The sequence below is a fragment of the Cyanistes caeruleus genome, chromosome 3 (genome assembly GCF_971803275.1).
Source record: "Cyanistes caeruleus chromosome 3, bCyaCae1.hap1.1, whole genome shotgun sequence".
Taxonomy (NCBI): domain Eukaryota; kingdom Metazoa; phylum Chordata; class Aves; order Passeriformes; family Paridae; genus Cyanistes; species Cyanistes caeruleus.
In genome coordinates this window covers 62,441,128-62,455,276 of record NC_141703.1, presented here as the reverse complement: position 1 = coordinate 62,455,276, position 14,149 = coordinate 62,441,128, and the positions used below count along the sequence as shown (strand labels likewise).

Sequence of the window (14,149 nt, the reverse complement as noted above, 5' to 3'; positions counted from 1 at the left end):
GGCCGTTGCGCCTGCGCGGTGCGGGGGGTGCGGCCGGCCATGGCCGCCTCCGTGTTCTGCTGCTTCTCCTGGTGCCGGGATGGCGGCGCCGGGCACATCCCGCTCAAGGAGATGCCGGCCGTGCACCTGGACACGCAGCGCATGGGTGAGCGGGGCAGGGCCGCTGCTGCCGCCGGGCGGCTCCCCGGCGGGCAGGGCCGCAGCCCCAGGGTGCGGCACGGGGGTAACCGCTGGGAAAGTCGTTTTGGGGCTACTTCTTTAGCAGGAATTGGTAGTTTTAAGGGAAAAGAAAAATAAGGAAGCTTGGTTTAAAAAGTGGCTTAAAGCAGTTCGGGTTTAAGTGCAGTTGATCGGCACAATGAGTGTGTGAGGTGCCCGAGGGGGGCTGTCGTGAGCAGGGTGGGCAGGGGTGGTTCTGAGGCGAGGGGCTGAGTTCACAGAACCACAGAATCTTTGAGGTTGGGAAAGACTTCTGAGGTCATCGAGTCCAACCTGGGACCCAACACTACCATGTCAGCCAGACCAGGTGCCACGTCCAGCCGTTCCTTAAACCTCTCCAGGGACGGAGACTCCACCTCCAGTCAGGGCAGTGGAGATGAAGAAGGAGCCAGGCCATGCAGTCTTGTCCTGCTCTTTTGAGAATCACCCTTAGCCTGAGCTACCCACAGAACCGTGCCCGGGCTTTGTTGGGGAGAGGAGGGTTCAGGGCCAGCAGCAGCAGAGTGGGGAAAGGGCTGGGAAAGAATAGGTACGGTCCAGTGCTCGAGCACAATTGTTAGCCACAGCATCCCATGTGCTTGGGAGGACAACAACAGTGCCTAAGGATGAAGTCGTCCAATGGAGAAGGAAAATTTAGCCGAGGATTTTTTTTCTCTCTGTATTGGCAGGCACATTTCTAATAGAAGGACTATTTCAGAGACTAACTAAACGCCTTGCAATTCCATCAATCATTTCTACCCGATATGCTTTTCCTTTTTGTTGCAGAATGCTTTTTCTCCGATGTTAGAGAACAGAGTTCAGGGCTTTGGTCTCACAGTGAACCCTTTCTGACTAAATTGTAAGTTATGCTTCTGATGTGGCTAAGCAAAGGTTGTAATCAGCATGGTGCCATAAAGCCCAAGAGGTGAAAATTAGATCAGCTTATAGATCTTAAATGAATATACCCTAGTGGAAAGATGAACTACTCTGTAAACAACCTTCCTTCTCTTGCTTCAAAGCAAGGCCCATCATCATATTTTTCACAGACTAATGAAGCTTTTACTTGGGGCAGAAGTAGCAAAAACTGCTCACAATGTTTAGAGCTTTTGAGGCTGTTTTCAGATTTTTAAAAATGTTTTGAAGTTCTGTGGGTTTTTTTTTCTTGCAGGAACAGATGTCGTCATTGTTAAGAATGGCAGAAGAATATGTGGCACGGGAGGCTGCTTAGCCAATGCACCTTTGCATCAGAACAAGAGCTATTTTGAGTTTAAAATCCAGTCCACAGGTTAGTCAGCAAAAAATATACAACTTTAAACTTGCCTGCTGGTGGAAATATCTCAAATGCTTGGCACGTGCATCTTTCTAATTGCATCCTTAAACTTGTGAATATTAGAGAGATTTATAAATTACTGTGTGAAAGGAAATACTTTTTTTTTTCCTTTTTTTTAATTTTTACTCTAAAATATTAAGAATAATAGTAAGTGTATTACTAGAGGAGTGCAAATACTAAACCCCTACATTGTTTTGTATGCTGTTATAGCCATGTTTTTCAGGTGGCATATTTTAGAAATTATTTTTGCTCAATAAATGCTTATGACCCCATAAAACACTGTAGCTATCGAGTCTTTTTAAAGGAGTGCAGTTTATCCAGTGGTATTTGTATCTATTTGTCTACTCTTACTTGCTCTTAGCAGGCACTGTTTGCCCAAGCAAGGGTAATGCTCCTTGTGCTACCCTTTGCTATTCAGATCAAGTGTGAAGCACTTATTCTGACACTTCCTTATCCAGAGGAGCCTTTCAGCACTTTGTTCCTTTATTTTGCTCCTACAAATATGGTCAGCTTCAGTATCAAAGAGAGCACTCCAGGCTTGCTTGTATTCTAGCATGAAAAATCAGCCTGTACTTTTAAAAGCTGCTAGCAGATGCTCTGAAAATGAAGCTGAGCTTTCTCTAAGTGTGTGTGGGGAAGGAAGAAGAAGGGAAGTGCTAGTCCAGAGGCAGGCCTTACCTACCAGCTGGAGCTTGATGCTGACATTTTTTGGGTAAGAGTTGTTTGCCTTCAGGTGGGTGGGAGTACAGGCACCATGAACACAGATCTGCCAATAACACCTTGCAGTCCAGCTAGCTGGTTAGTTTTAAGCTACATGTAAGCCCATATCCATCTTAAATTGGCAATTTTATTAGCCTTTACGTTGGGAAGAACCCATTGCAGGTGGTGTTCATACATGGTCGCTATTCACATAGATACGTATCCATGTTCTTACACTTGAGAAACACAGGAAATAAACTCTCATGGTCCCTGTGAGCCTTTTTTCCTCTATTCCTGTGCTCCAAGGCAGGAGAACTCTAAAAGACATAAAGTAAATCTTTGATTTCCAGAAGTGTCCCTGCACAGTCCAGTGGAGGTTGTCTGTGGGGTCATCCTGACCATTGTAAAATTTTCTGAAGTCAAATTTCACTTGTCCTTCTCATTCTTAGCATGAGAGTAAATTATTCTACAGTTTCATCTTTTGAATATAAGTTTCTTACATTTTTGCCTCATTTTAGTCTTCTCTAGTCTAAACAGCCCCAGCTTGTTGAGGTTTTTTTTATTGTCTTCTTATAGGTAAAGTTTTTACACTTTTGATTGGTTTTATGTTTTTTTCTACAATATCTCTAGTCAGTCTAATCTGTTTTGAGGTACAGTGCTTAAAATGGATGCTCTGCTTCAGCTGCAGCAACAGTAGATGACCTCATCTGTTTTATATGTGCCACACATCCAGAAGTTTTCCACAGCGGTAGGGCGCACTCGCACTCAGCAAGTGGTCTGTGAACTGGTTACCAAGCCACTACTGTACTTGTGCCACTTAGTGTTCTTACTTACCTGCTCTTTTTCATAATTTAGTGAAAACAGATGCGCTTTCTTTATTTCTAACCAGTTAGTGAGGATCACTTTTAACTCAAGGGGCCTGTCAAGAGCTTGCAGTCCTGTCAGGCTGAGATTGGCAACGCATTTAATCAACTCATTGTCAAGTTATGCAACTAATTGATGGGAATACAGAACAGTATCTGACCTTGTGCATTCAATGCAAAACCTCAAACCCCACTTGAGTCATCTCTTTTGATTTGACAGGATGCTACTGATGAGTAATCCTGGAATAGTTTTCTAACCACTCGTGCCTTCGTATTTCTGTAACTGTCTAGACCATGTTTTCATCATTTGACTATTTCAGTGTTGTATGAGTTTCAAAAATAATATCAAGATCTATAATATTAACACTTTATTTTTTTCCACAAGACTAGTCTAACTAGCTGAAAAAGGAAAATTTGTTGTTTACATATCCATGCTAGTTGTATTTATTTTTTGTATCCTCCTACAGTCTCAGAGTTTGTTTTCAGTATTTTTCTGGGAATAAAAGTTAAGCTGAGTGGTTACAATTCTCTTTTTCAGGGATCCTTCTTTTTCAAGATAGATGCTGTTTGTCTTCAGTCTACTGTGGCTGCTTGTGCTGGGTCTGATCAAGATGAAGTTAATTATCTTCATAGCAGCTGCTATGATTCTGTGTTTTAGATTTGTGACCAAAGCAATACTGATAAAAAAACAATACTGATAACACGCCAATATTTTAGCTGTTGCTGAGCAGGGTTTGCACAGCATCAAAACCTCCTCTGTTTCTCACTCTGCCCCTCCAGTGAATACAATTAGGGTTGCATAAGAGCTTGTGAGGGGACATATCCAGGTGGATGACCCAAACAAAGAGATACTCCATACCACGTAACACCTGTCTTGTTTAGGACAGGAGGGGATTTAGGGAGATTAGCCATCTTTTCCTTGGGAATTGACAGGGCATCAGTCTACCCATGGGAGGTGGTTAGTGACTGCCATTGCATCACTTAGTTTTGTTGCCTCTTTCACTTCTGCTTTACTTACTAAACAGTTTTTATTTTTAGCCACAAGTTTTCTAGGTTTTACTCTTCCCTTCCTCTTCCTCCATTCCATGGGGGCTTAGAGAGGGGAGAGAATGGCTGGATGGTGCTCAGCTGCTAGAGCTAGCAGAGCTAACCTACAATATTTCTGATATTCACAGGAGATATTTACTGGTAGTACCATCATGGCATTAATTTAAAAAACAAATTCTTTATCTGTCCTGTTTCAGTCTTCAAAATAACTTTTTTTTTTTCTTACTGTGTTAATGTCACATTTTAGGGATTTGGGGTATTGGAGTTGCAACGCAGAAAGCAAACTTGAATCAAATTCCCCTTGGTCGAGATGTCCACAGCCTGGTGATGAGAAATGATGGAGCTCTTTACTATAACAATGAGGAGAAAAATAGGCTACCAGCAAACAACCTTCCTCAGGAAGGTGATGTGGTGGTGAGTTTCTTAAGGCTTGCTTCCTCACCTGTTCCCAAATGTCTCTTATTTACAGCTCAAAGGTCAAACTGACTGTTTTAAGTCAAATTGTTCAGTTTGCATCTCCCGGTTTGGAAAGTGCTGGGATTTAAATTCCTTCTGACTTTGAATGGATCAGCAGCCTGGATATGTGTGGACTTCACTCTTGGTATTGGTGGGTTCCTAATGAGGGATGGACTTGACCAGAGTTTGAGAAATAGTTTCTGATATTGCAGTATCTGCAGATATTGCAGGATCTATCTGACTGACAACTCCCATCACAAGGATCTTACGTTATTTGAGATGGGACCTTCCTGAACAAACAATGTGCTGGAATGCATTACATGGCTATGCACCATGCCCAGCTGAACTCAAGGTCCCTTAGCTAACTGGTTAATGATTAGAAGGACAGAGGGGAGCAGAGATGGGTCCTGGGTGATAAATTAATTGTATTTTTAGCTGAACTTTTGTAGTTTGTGGGGATATTAAGTGGGGAGGGGGAATGTTCACTGGAAAAATGATTGAATTTCATTTTCTTGTACCTTACTATTTCAGGTTTCTCAAAACATCCTTAAGTGACTTTGAACAAAGTATTTTTTTAGTACTGTCATTTTCTCCATGTCCTCTTACATATTTTCAAAAGTAATGACAGCAATGCAATGAAGTTGATACCATTTATCACCCCCACTTTTTCATGCTGGGTAACTGGCCTATCTATAGCCGTGGTTAGAAATGCCATCTTTAGAAGCCCCAAACAGCTAAGGTTGAGATCTGTACCCTTTACCCTCTGATACAATACTGTTCTTTTAAACTGTTTTTTGATGGGTTGCAGTCTGCTTCAGGGTTTGGTGAACTAGCGTGGTCTGAACAGCTTCAACTAATCACAAAAAAACCCAGACTGATGTGTTACTGCTAACTCCCCCTTTTCCATAAACATCAAGTTATTTTGTTCTGTCATGAAACATACCAAAGCAGTGAGAAAAGTCCTTTAGCTAGCAGATAAGTAATCTTAAGTTACTATCTTGTTAGTGTTTGCTTTCTGCTCTGTAGTCAGCATATTTATAGCATTGTGTGTGAAACCATGGTGTGTTGCTGCCAGCAGAGTAAATGAACTGAGAGAGGTATCCATCTGGAGGTATGGAAGGATGAACTCAGTTCGTGGCATCATTAAAAGTTATTTCTGTGAGAAGATACAAACAAGAAGATTTCAAACTGCTTCATACTCAAAATCATTGAACACCTTATGTTTTTTTAACATGGTGAAGTGTAGAAATTTGTTTTGTAAACTCAGTAAGATGCAAAGCATACTGTGCAGTAGTGTGCTGCATCTCAGTTGAACAGGCATTAAGGAATCCTGAGTGTTTGAAAATATGGATGTTACTGGTCTTTTATTAACTTCTAGTCCTTGGCAGGAATATGTCAAGTGAGTTTGTCTAGGATGCTGTGGTTTGCATAATGGTGTTAAAATCTGCCTGTGGCTAAAGTGAAGTAACAGTCTTATACATAAAAATTTGTTGATGCTTTTTTTTTTTTTTTTTGTTAATTTTCTGTACTTTTTAGGGCATTACATATGACCATGTAGAATTAAATGTATATTTAAATGGCAAGAACATGCACTGTCCAGCTTCAGGAATCAGGGGGACTGTCTATCCAGTGGTCTACGGTAAGTCAGAGATTTTCACATTATGGAAAATATTTTCATTCCAGTTCTGTTTTGTGAGCTGTGTATTCTTCTCACTTAAATGAAACACACATCAATCATCTATTCTTGGCAACTACAACAATTAATTATATGAAAATGCAAACCTAGGAAATTACAAAAGAATATTTTTGCCTAATTTTTAATGCTGTTTAATAGGAAAAAAAGCACTACTTACTAACTGCTTAGTATCCACATTCAGTAAGCTGAGGAGTTGCTGCACTCAGTCTAAAAGTGCCAGGTAAAAAAAGTATGAAGCAGATGGCAGACTTGTGGGTTAATCTGTTTTATCTATGAAGCTTGATACTTGTGCCTTTTAATTTCATGTCATAAATGCCTTCAGTGTTACATAGCAATAGAATTGTTGTTTGCATTTTCTCGAACTTCCTGTGCAGTTTCTGCCCACTGCTGCTTGTCCTATTGCTTGGCACCACCAAGCAATGCCTGGATCCACCCTCTTGGCACCTCCTCTTCACTTACTCATAGACATTGAGGAAGTCCCTTCTCAGTCATCTCTTTTCAAGACTGAACAGGCCTAGCTCCCTCAGCCTTTTCTGATAGGAAAGATGCTCCGTTCCCCTCATCATCTTTGTCACCATCATCTGGATCTGCTCCAGGAACTCCATCTTCAATTTATCTGAGCCTCATCTAAGTAGTAGCCAAAATCATCTTGGTCTTCAGCATAACCATTAGCTATGTGATGGGGATAATTTTTAATTTCATGGTGGGTTCCTAATGAACTGTTCATAATGGCATCGCATATTCCCATTTATATCTTGATACATTTTGATTGATGCGGAATTTTATGAAGAGGAAGAAAATACTCCAGATGTGTTGTAGAGTCTTCGAAGTCTATAAATGTAGCTGGTGAATTACTTGCTTCCAAGCCGTAAGGGTGGGACGTTTCATCTGGTCAAGTTGTGATGTGTCGTTCAGCCACGTGATGGCGCTGCTAAAATGCTGTGGCAGCTCGGCGGGATCAACTCGTGCCGAATCTCCATGAACAGCAGCACAAGAGTTGCTGTGTGGCTGCATCTTCCCCCTGTTTTGGAAGGGGTCTAACACAGCATGAAGAATGAAGGTTGCTTTCAGAAAATACTTGGTGACATGTTAGCCAACTGCTAATCTTTTTTCTCTGACCAAAGAAGTTCTGTGCCTGGGGAATGCAGTGACCTTTTGTTGCCTGGCTCTTTTTGTCTTCTTCCACAAGTGGGCATAATTTCATCATAATTACCATGTCTCCTACATATAGCTATAACTTGAAGCCTGCAGGTTGTTTTTGTACACTACTTATTTGGTATAAATTTCAATTATAAGTGTCCTTAATTTAACGTGAACTTTTAGTCCTGTGGAAGGATTTGACCACAGAGAGGAGAGTTTCTCAAACATTTACCCTATTCAGAGTAGAACTATAGGTATCTTTTTAAAAGGACCGTGATAGGTCAGGCAAGCACAGTGTCAAGCTTGAGAAAATAAAACAAAAAAATGGGCATAAAGGTTATTCCCTACAGCAGCTGTACCTCAGGCACTTTCATGGAAGCAAGACATAAACACTGCATAAGCACTAGAGAACTGTACAAACACACTGATAGGAGTTTTCACAAAGCCTATGTGGGAAAAAATTCTGACCTTGTCTCTGAGATAGCTAAATTCCTAAATACAGAGATAAAGTTTCTCTTGTTTGAACTAATGTTGATAGTCTGACGGGTTCATCTCAGAAGTTGTCTTTGAAAGAGACCTTGCTTTTCTGACTAGATGGGTGTTTCAGTTTGCTAGTGAAGTACACAAAAGTGTTGCTCTGAAAATACTCAGCAGCTTCTTCTTTACATTCTACATTGAAAGTGCTGTTGCAGGTGGGTAGATTATGCAGGGAGTCAAAAACTGGGAGAAGCTCTGTAAAAAAAACACATTAACTTCCAGCTTCAAGAAGCTCTCTTTGGATCATATGCTAAAACTGATGGTTTGATACCAACCACTGCAGACATGTGAAACATTGTAAACCTCCAGAAATCCACAGTAGACAGCAGAATTAGGAACAGAAAAATATGCACATGAAGAGGTGACATCCCTGCAAGGTTTATCTGGTAGCAACCATAATCTGTGTATTTCTGGAGAAATGGAGTAGAAAATTTGGAATCAATAGCCTGAAGCTCTGCTAACACTCCCAGTGAAATTAGGCATTCTCATTGACTTCACCAAGGAGCCATTAACCAAGTAAACAGCAGAGAAGAGAGATGGTTTGTTCTCCTGGCATAAGGCCTTACCAAATTCATTGAAGAGATTTCTTTTAATTCTGTATATGTAATGGATGTACTGAAGAAATTCTTTGTGGTTTGAGCACAGTCTATTAAGATGGTGTAAAAGAGGATCAGACTGTAAGTGTTTCTTCTTTAATTCCTTCTTTTTTGTTTTCTTCTGCAGTTGATGACAGTGCCATTCTGGATTGTCAGTTCAGTGAATTTTATCATACACCTCCACCCGGGTTTGAAAAGATCCTCTTTGAGCAGCAAATCTTCTGAATGTCTTCATACTGAGAATTTGCACCCTGCACTGTTACAAAAGCTTTGTCATCTTGAAGCCTCACTTTATTTTTAGGAAACATATCTGTATTTTTAGTAAGTACTTGTGACTGTTGTCTGCAGAATAAATATGTTAACTGCAACACCAGGTAAATGTGTTGCAAATAAGAGTTTTCTGGCATTGTTTTGTGGTTGAAAATGAGTGTTTTGGGGCAGGGTTTTTCTCTGATTTGTACTTGATGCATAAGAAGACTAAGAGATTTTGCTGTTGTCAGTATTACATTCAGTATTTTGAATAAACTGGAGCTCTGTAAGGCAAATAGTTCTTATGCATATGATAGCTATGGAGACGGGTAGTTCTCCTGACTTTTTCCCCCCAGCCTTTTTCTCACAGAAATAATGTAATTTCTTTAAAAGATACACTGTGTTTCTAGTCTGTGATTTGGAGTTGTGGTGTCCCAGTTGTGCACAATGACTAATAATACAATGGCATAACTAGCAGCTAGATCATTTTATTTTGGCAAGGTGTAGGTTAATCCATTCCCTCAAACTTAGACTAGCAAATACAACTTATCTGTTTCTTCTAGCTTTTCATTTGCTTTTATTGTGACCAAAAAAATTTAGAATTTTTCTAGTAATACTTTTTTGTTGAACTTTAAAAAGCAAACCTGAACACTACCTGTGTGTTTGAGGACCATCATGCTCTGTTACTCTGGTAAGAGAGTAAGTACAGATCACTCAACTTGGGTAAGCAAAGATCCGGGTGAAGGGTATGAGATGTTATGGTGAAGCCTTACATCTCAACTGTAAATTAGATTATTCTCTTATGGAATAGCATATTTAATTTCTTTGTGAATCATTTATAAATGGCTAAGACATTGTTCTAAAATGTGATGCCCTTGAATATACATTGTGAGATGCTATTTTTTCCCCTCTTGTCATATTTAATATACTTCCTAGAAGAATTTTTATTGTAAAAAAATATCTTCATACTGAATGTTTGTGTTTTGGTTTTGGCCTTTCCTGGATTAATGTGTTCTCATAAATGATTTTATTTAAATATTTTTAGAAATTACCTTATTCTAAAATTTTCAAATACAAACAGCTTTCTCAAAGCCTTTCACCTTAGGATTTACTGCACGTGTCTTAATTCCGTGGCCTATGCTTTCCTTCCTTTTAGCCTTGCCGTCACGTGACAGTATTGGGTAGTCTATTTTCAATCTTGTCAGCCATTATGGTGTAAACCTTGGGAGATCAGAGTGGAATTTTATCATTTCCCTTTCAAATCTGCTTAGATCAGAGTAGGGTAATGAGAAGTAAAACCTAAATCCTGAAACACCTTCACCCCACCCCTCCCCTTTCTTTCTGGGCTTAAATTTTTTCCCAATTTGCTCTACCTCGTTCCCCCAGCAGCGCAGAGGGACAAGGAATGGGGGCTGTGCTCAGTTACTCACATGTTGTCTCTGCTGCTTCTTTTTCCTCAGGGGATTGACTCCTCACATACCCTGTTCCAGCATGGGCCCCTCCCTTGGGAGGCGGTTCTCCAGAACTTGTCCAATGTGAGTCCTTTCCATAGGCTGCAGTTCTTCACGACTTGCTCCAGCATTGATCCCTTACACTGGATGCAGTCCTTCAGGAACAGACAGCTCCAGCATGGGTCCCCATGGGACCTGTTCTGGGTCACAGCCTCCTTCGGGCATCCATGTGCTCTGGGTGGGGTCCTTCACAGGCTTTATTTCTGCTCCCCCTTGGATCCCCACGGGCTGCACAGGGCACAGCTGCCTCACCATGGGCTGCACCAGGGGCTGCAGGGGAATCTGCTCTGGTGCCAGGAGCACCTCCTGCCCCTACACTGACCTTGGTGTCTGTGGGGCTGTTTCTCTCATGTTCTCATCCCTCTCTCTGGCTGAAATGGTGCCATTTCCAACCCCTCCACACCCCTTCTTAATCTGTTATCCCAGGGGCTCTTCTGCTGTCTCTGCTGGGCTTGATCTTGGCCAGCAGTGAGAAGGAGAAGGCACTAATAGGACAAGTCAGTAATTAACTGTAGATCTAGTATTGGGAACATCCCTTAAGATCCTAATAGACAGGTTGTGGTGAGAGCAGACAGTGGGGTGGGCTGAAAACTGGATGAAGGCCAGGCCCAGAGGGAGGTGAGTGGTACAAAGTTTAATTGGAGGCCAGTAATCAGCACTGGACTCCAGGGACAATAATGGCTCCAGTCCTCTTTAACATCCTCGTTAACGTTCTGTATGATGGTGCAGAGTGTACCTTTAACAAGTTTGCAGCTGACACAGACTTGAAAAGATTGGCTGATATGCCAGAGGGTTGTGCTGCCATCCAGAGGGACCACGAGTTGGAGAAATGAGCTGATGGGAAACTTGGGAAGTTCGGCAAGGAGAAGTGCCAAGTCCTACACTTGGGAAGAAACAACCCCATCTATCTCAACAGGCTGAGGGCTATCCATCTTGGAAGCAGCCTGGCAGAAAGGAACCTGCGTGTCCTGGTGGACAGCAAGGTGAACTGAGCCAACAGTGTGCCCTTGCTGCAAAGAAAGTGAATGGTATCCATGGCTGCTTTAGCCAAAATATTGCCAGCAGGTTAATGGAGGTGATCCTTTGCCTTTATTCAGCCCTGATGGGGCCACACTTGGACCGCTGTGTCCAGTCCTGGATTCCTTGGTACAAAAGAGACTGAGATACACTGGAGAGAGGCTGAAGAAAGGCCACAAAGATGATTAAGGGTGAAGCATCTTCCCTATGAGGCAAGGCTGGGAAAGCTTGGACTGTTCAGCCTGGAGAAGGCTCAGGGGGATTTCATCAGTGCATATAAGATGCCTGAAGGGAGGCTGAAAGGAATGTGGAGCCAGTCTCTTTGCAGTGGATCACAGTGAAAGGCCTAAAGGCAATGGGCAGAAACATGTGCAGGAGGCTCCCTCTGAACATCAGAAAACATTTTTTACTGTCAGGATGACTGAGCACTGGCATAGCTTAGCCAGACTGGTTGTGGAGTCATCACTCTTGGAGATATTCAGAAGCCATCTGGACATGGTCCTGGGTAACTGGGTCTAGGTGGCCCTGCGTGAGCAGGAGGGTTGGTCCAGATGACATCTGGAGATCCCTTCCCAGCTCATCTATTCTGTGTTCATTCAAATGCTTCGCCTGGGATTATATTTCTCATGTTCATGGGTAAAGGAGGAAGTACTTAAAGAAATTCTAATCACTGCATCTAACCATCCAGCAAACAAATCTCTCTGAAGATGCTGTGGTTAACAAGATTTAACAGAAGCTGCTACCTTGAGCTTAAAGTAGACTTGCTTTAAAATAGAAAGGAGGCTGTCTTCATCAAAGCTGGTGTTTGAAATGGGAAACATTTTGGTAAATATACTAAAAATAGCTGCTACATTCACCAAAAATGTGGAAAGAGCCTGCTTTTGTGGCTTAAGTTTGCTCATTTCTCATCTTAAACAGAATAAGATGCACTTGTAATACTGCACAATGTAACTACATCTCTTCTGTAAAAGTTGGAAAACTTCTTGTTTTATAATTGGTGACACAGGAAAACTTCACAAAAAAAATAATAAAAAAAAGAGGTGTATAAAATCTTATTATAATCTATTCATCAAAATGTAAAGAAAGACCAATTTTCACCTCAAAATAAGTTTTGTGATGAGATTTCTTAAAAGAAGCAAGGCTAGATTTAACTCCATTGGCCACAGAAATAGAATCTGAGTTCACCTGTGTCTCAGCCTGTCATTCCAGCACCTGGCAATGAATCCAGATGTTTTGCCAAAAGTATTCCCAGTCTCAGCTTTGCCCAAAGAAGTGGGATGCAATACCTGTTTCTAAAAGTTGTGTTTCAGTAAAAAGTAAATTTCAGTTAAGATTTAGCAAAATGTATTTACTAGTAGCAAATTTATTTTAACAAGAATGAATCATACTTCCCAGTGAAATGGTTGAGGTATTTCCACTAATTGTTTATACCCAAAATGTTTTCTTAATCTTTGAATGTCACAATTTTTACACTCTGTCTCTTTGAGTACAAAACTTGGTATTAACTAATGTTTCCTGAGTCCTTTTGACATTATCCTGTGGCAGCAAGATATGAAGTCTGAAAAGGAGTTAATTTTCACATCCACAAATCGATAGAAGTGACAGGACACATAATACAGGGTACATTTAGATCAGAGGAGTTGTTATTTTTATAATACTGGAACTGCCTGTGGTGCTTTGTGGGTAAGTGAAATTGGGCAGTGCTATTGCAACAAGATTAAAATCCTAATTAGATACAAGAAGGCTGGAAACACCTGACAAGGATTTCCTAAAAAGGTGCTCTTCCACAAAAAATCAGGATCCAGTACCATGGATTCTCTGCAAAGAGAAACTTTGTGCTGTGCATTGGGTCTCTTAAATGCCATTCAGCACAGTTCTAATCCCACGCTGGAAAAGAGCATTCAGAGATGGCAGGACATGGTATTCAGGTGCAAATGATCACAAGAATACAAACTTCCATGAATATTCAGGCTGTTTTTGCTTTCCTCAGGCTTTCTCGGGAATGCACTGCCATTCCCACAGCTGTGTGCAAAAACAACAGAAGGAACTGGGTTCTATAGTGGGAATTTCTTTACTTCATCTGAATTCTTAGATTATTTTTGTGTACTCGCTCATCTTTCTTAACAGTTTGTGTTGATGTTGCCTTGCATACTAGCAACCAATCGAGCTCCTGGCTGAGTTAAGGTTCCACAAAGGTCCACAAGTAAATCAGTAAAACATTGTTTCATACCTTTCTTTCTGAATCCAGGCTTAAAGACCCAAGGATCCAGCCCCCACAAGTAACCTAAGGTGTTCAAAACCAGTGTTACTCCTGGAGATGGAATACCTCTTGCTTTAGTGAAGATCCGCTTGCATAAATGCATCCAAAACTAAGCCACTAAGGTACTTACAGGGAGCCTGTGATGGACGATTTGGAACAAATTTAAGTGCTTCTTCACTCCTCTTCACTGTTCCTTCCCTTCCCCAGTTCTGCAATAGTATAGTTTTCAGTATAAGTATCTTGGACTTCATAGAATTACTGAATCACTTTGGTTGAAAGAGACTTTTAAGATCCTCAAGCCCAGCTGTTAACCCAGCACTGCCAAGTCCACCACTAAACCTTGTCCCCATGTGCCACATCTGCATCTTCTACCTGCAGGAATGGGGACTCCACCACTTCCCTAGGCAGTCTGTTCCGAAGTTTGACAACCTTTTCAAGAAAGAATTTTTTTCCTAGAATCCAATCTAAGCTTCACCTGGTACAAACTGGAGGCTGCTTCCTCTTCTCCTGTCACTTGTTAAATTGGACAAGAGACCGACCACCATTTGGC

At 41.4% G+C, this 14,149-nt stretch overlaps 1 protein-coding gene across 1 annotated transcript; it reads left to right on the top strand.

The window, feature by feature from the left end:
* The first annotated feature begins 1 nt into the window (after position 1).
* Positions 2-9,915, top strand: SPRYD7 (SPRY domain containing 7). Its single transcript, XM_023943139.2, has 5 exons — positions 2-145; positions 1,367-1,483; positions 4,385-4,551; positions 6,130-6,232; positions 8,690-9,915. Exons 1-5 carry the CDS (start codon positions 40-42, stop codon positions 8,785-8,787), a joined length of 591 nt encoding a protein of 196 aa, XP_023798907.2. The 5' UTR covers positions 2-39; the 3' UTR covers positions 8,788-9,915.
* Positions 9,916-14,149: the final 4,234 nt, after the last annotated feature.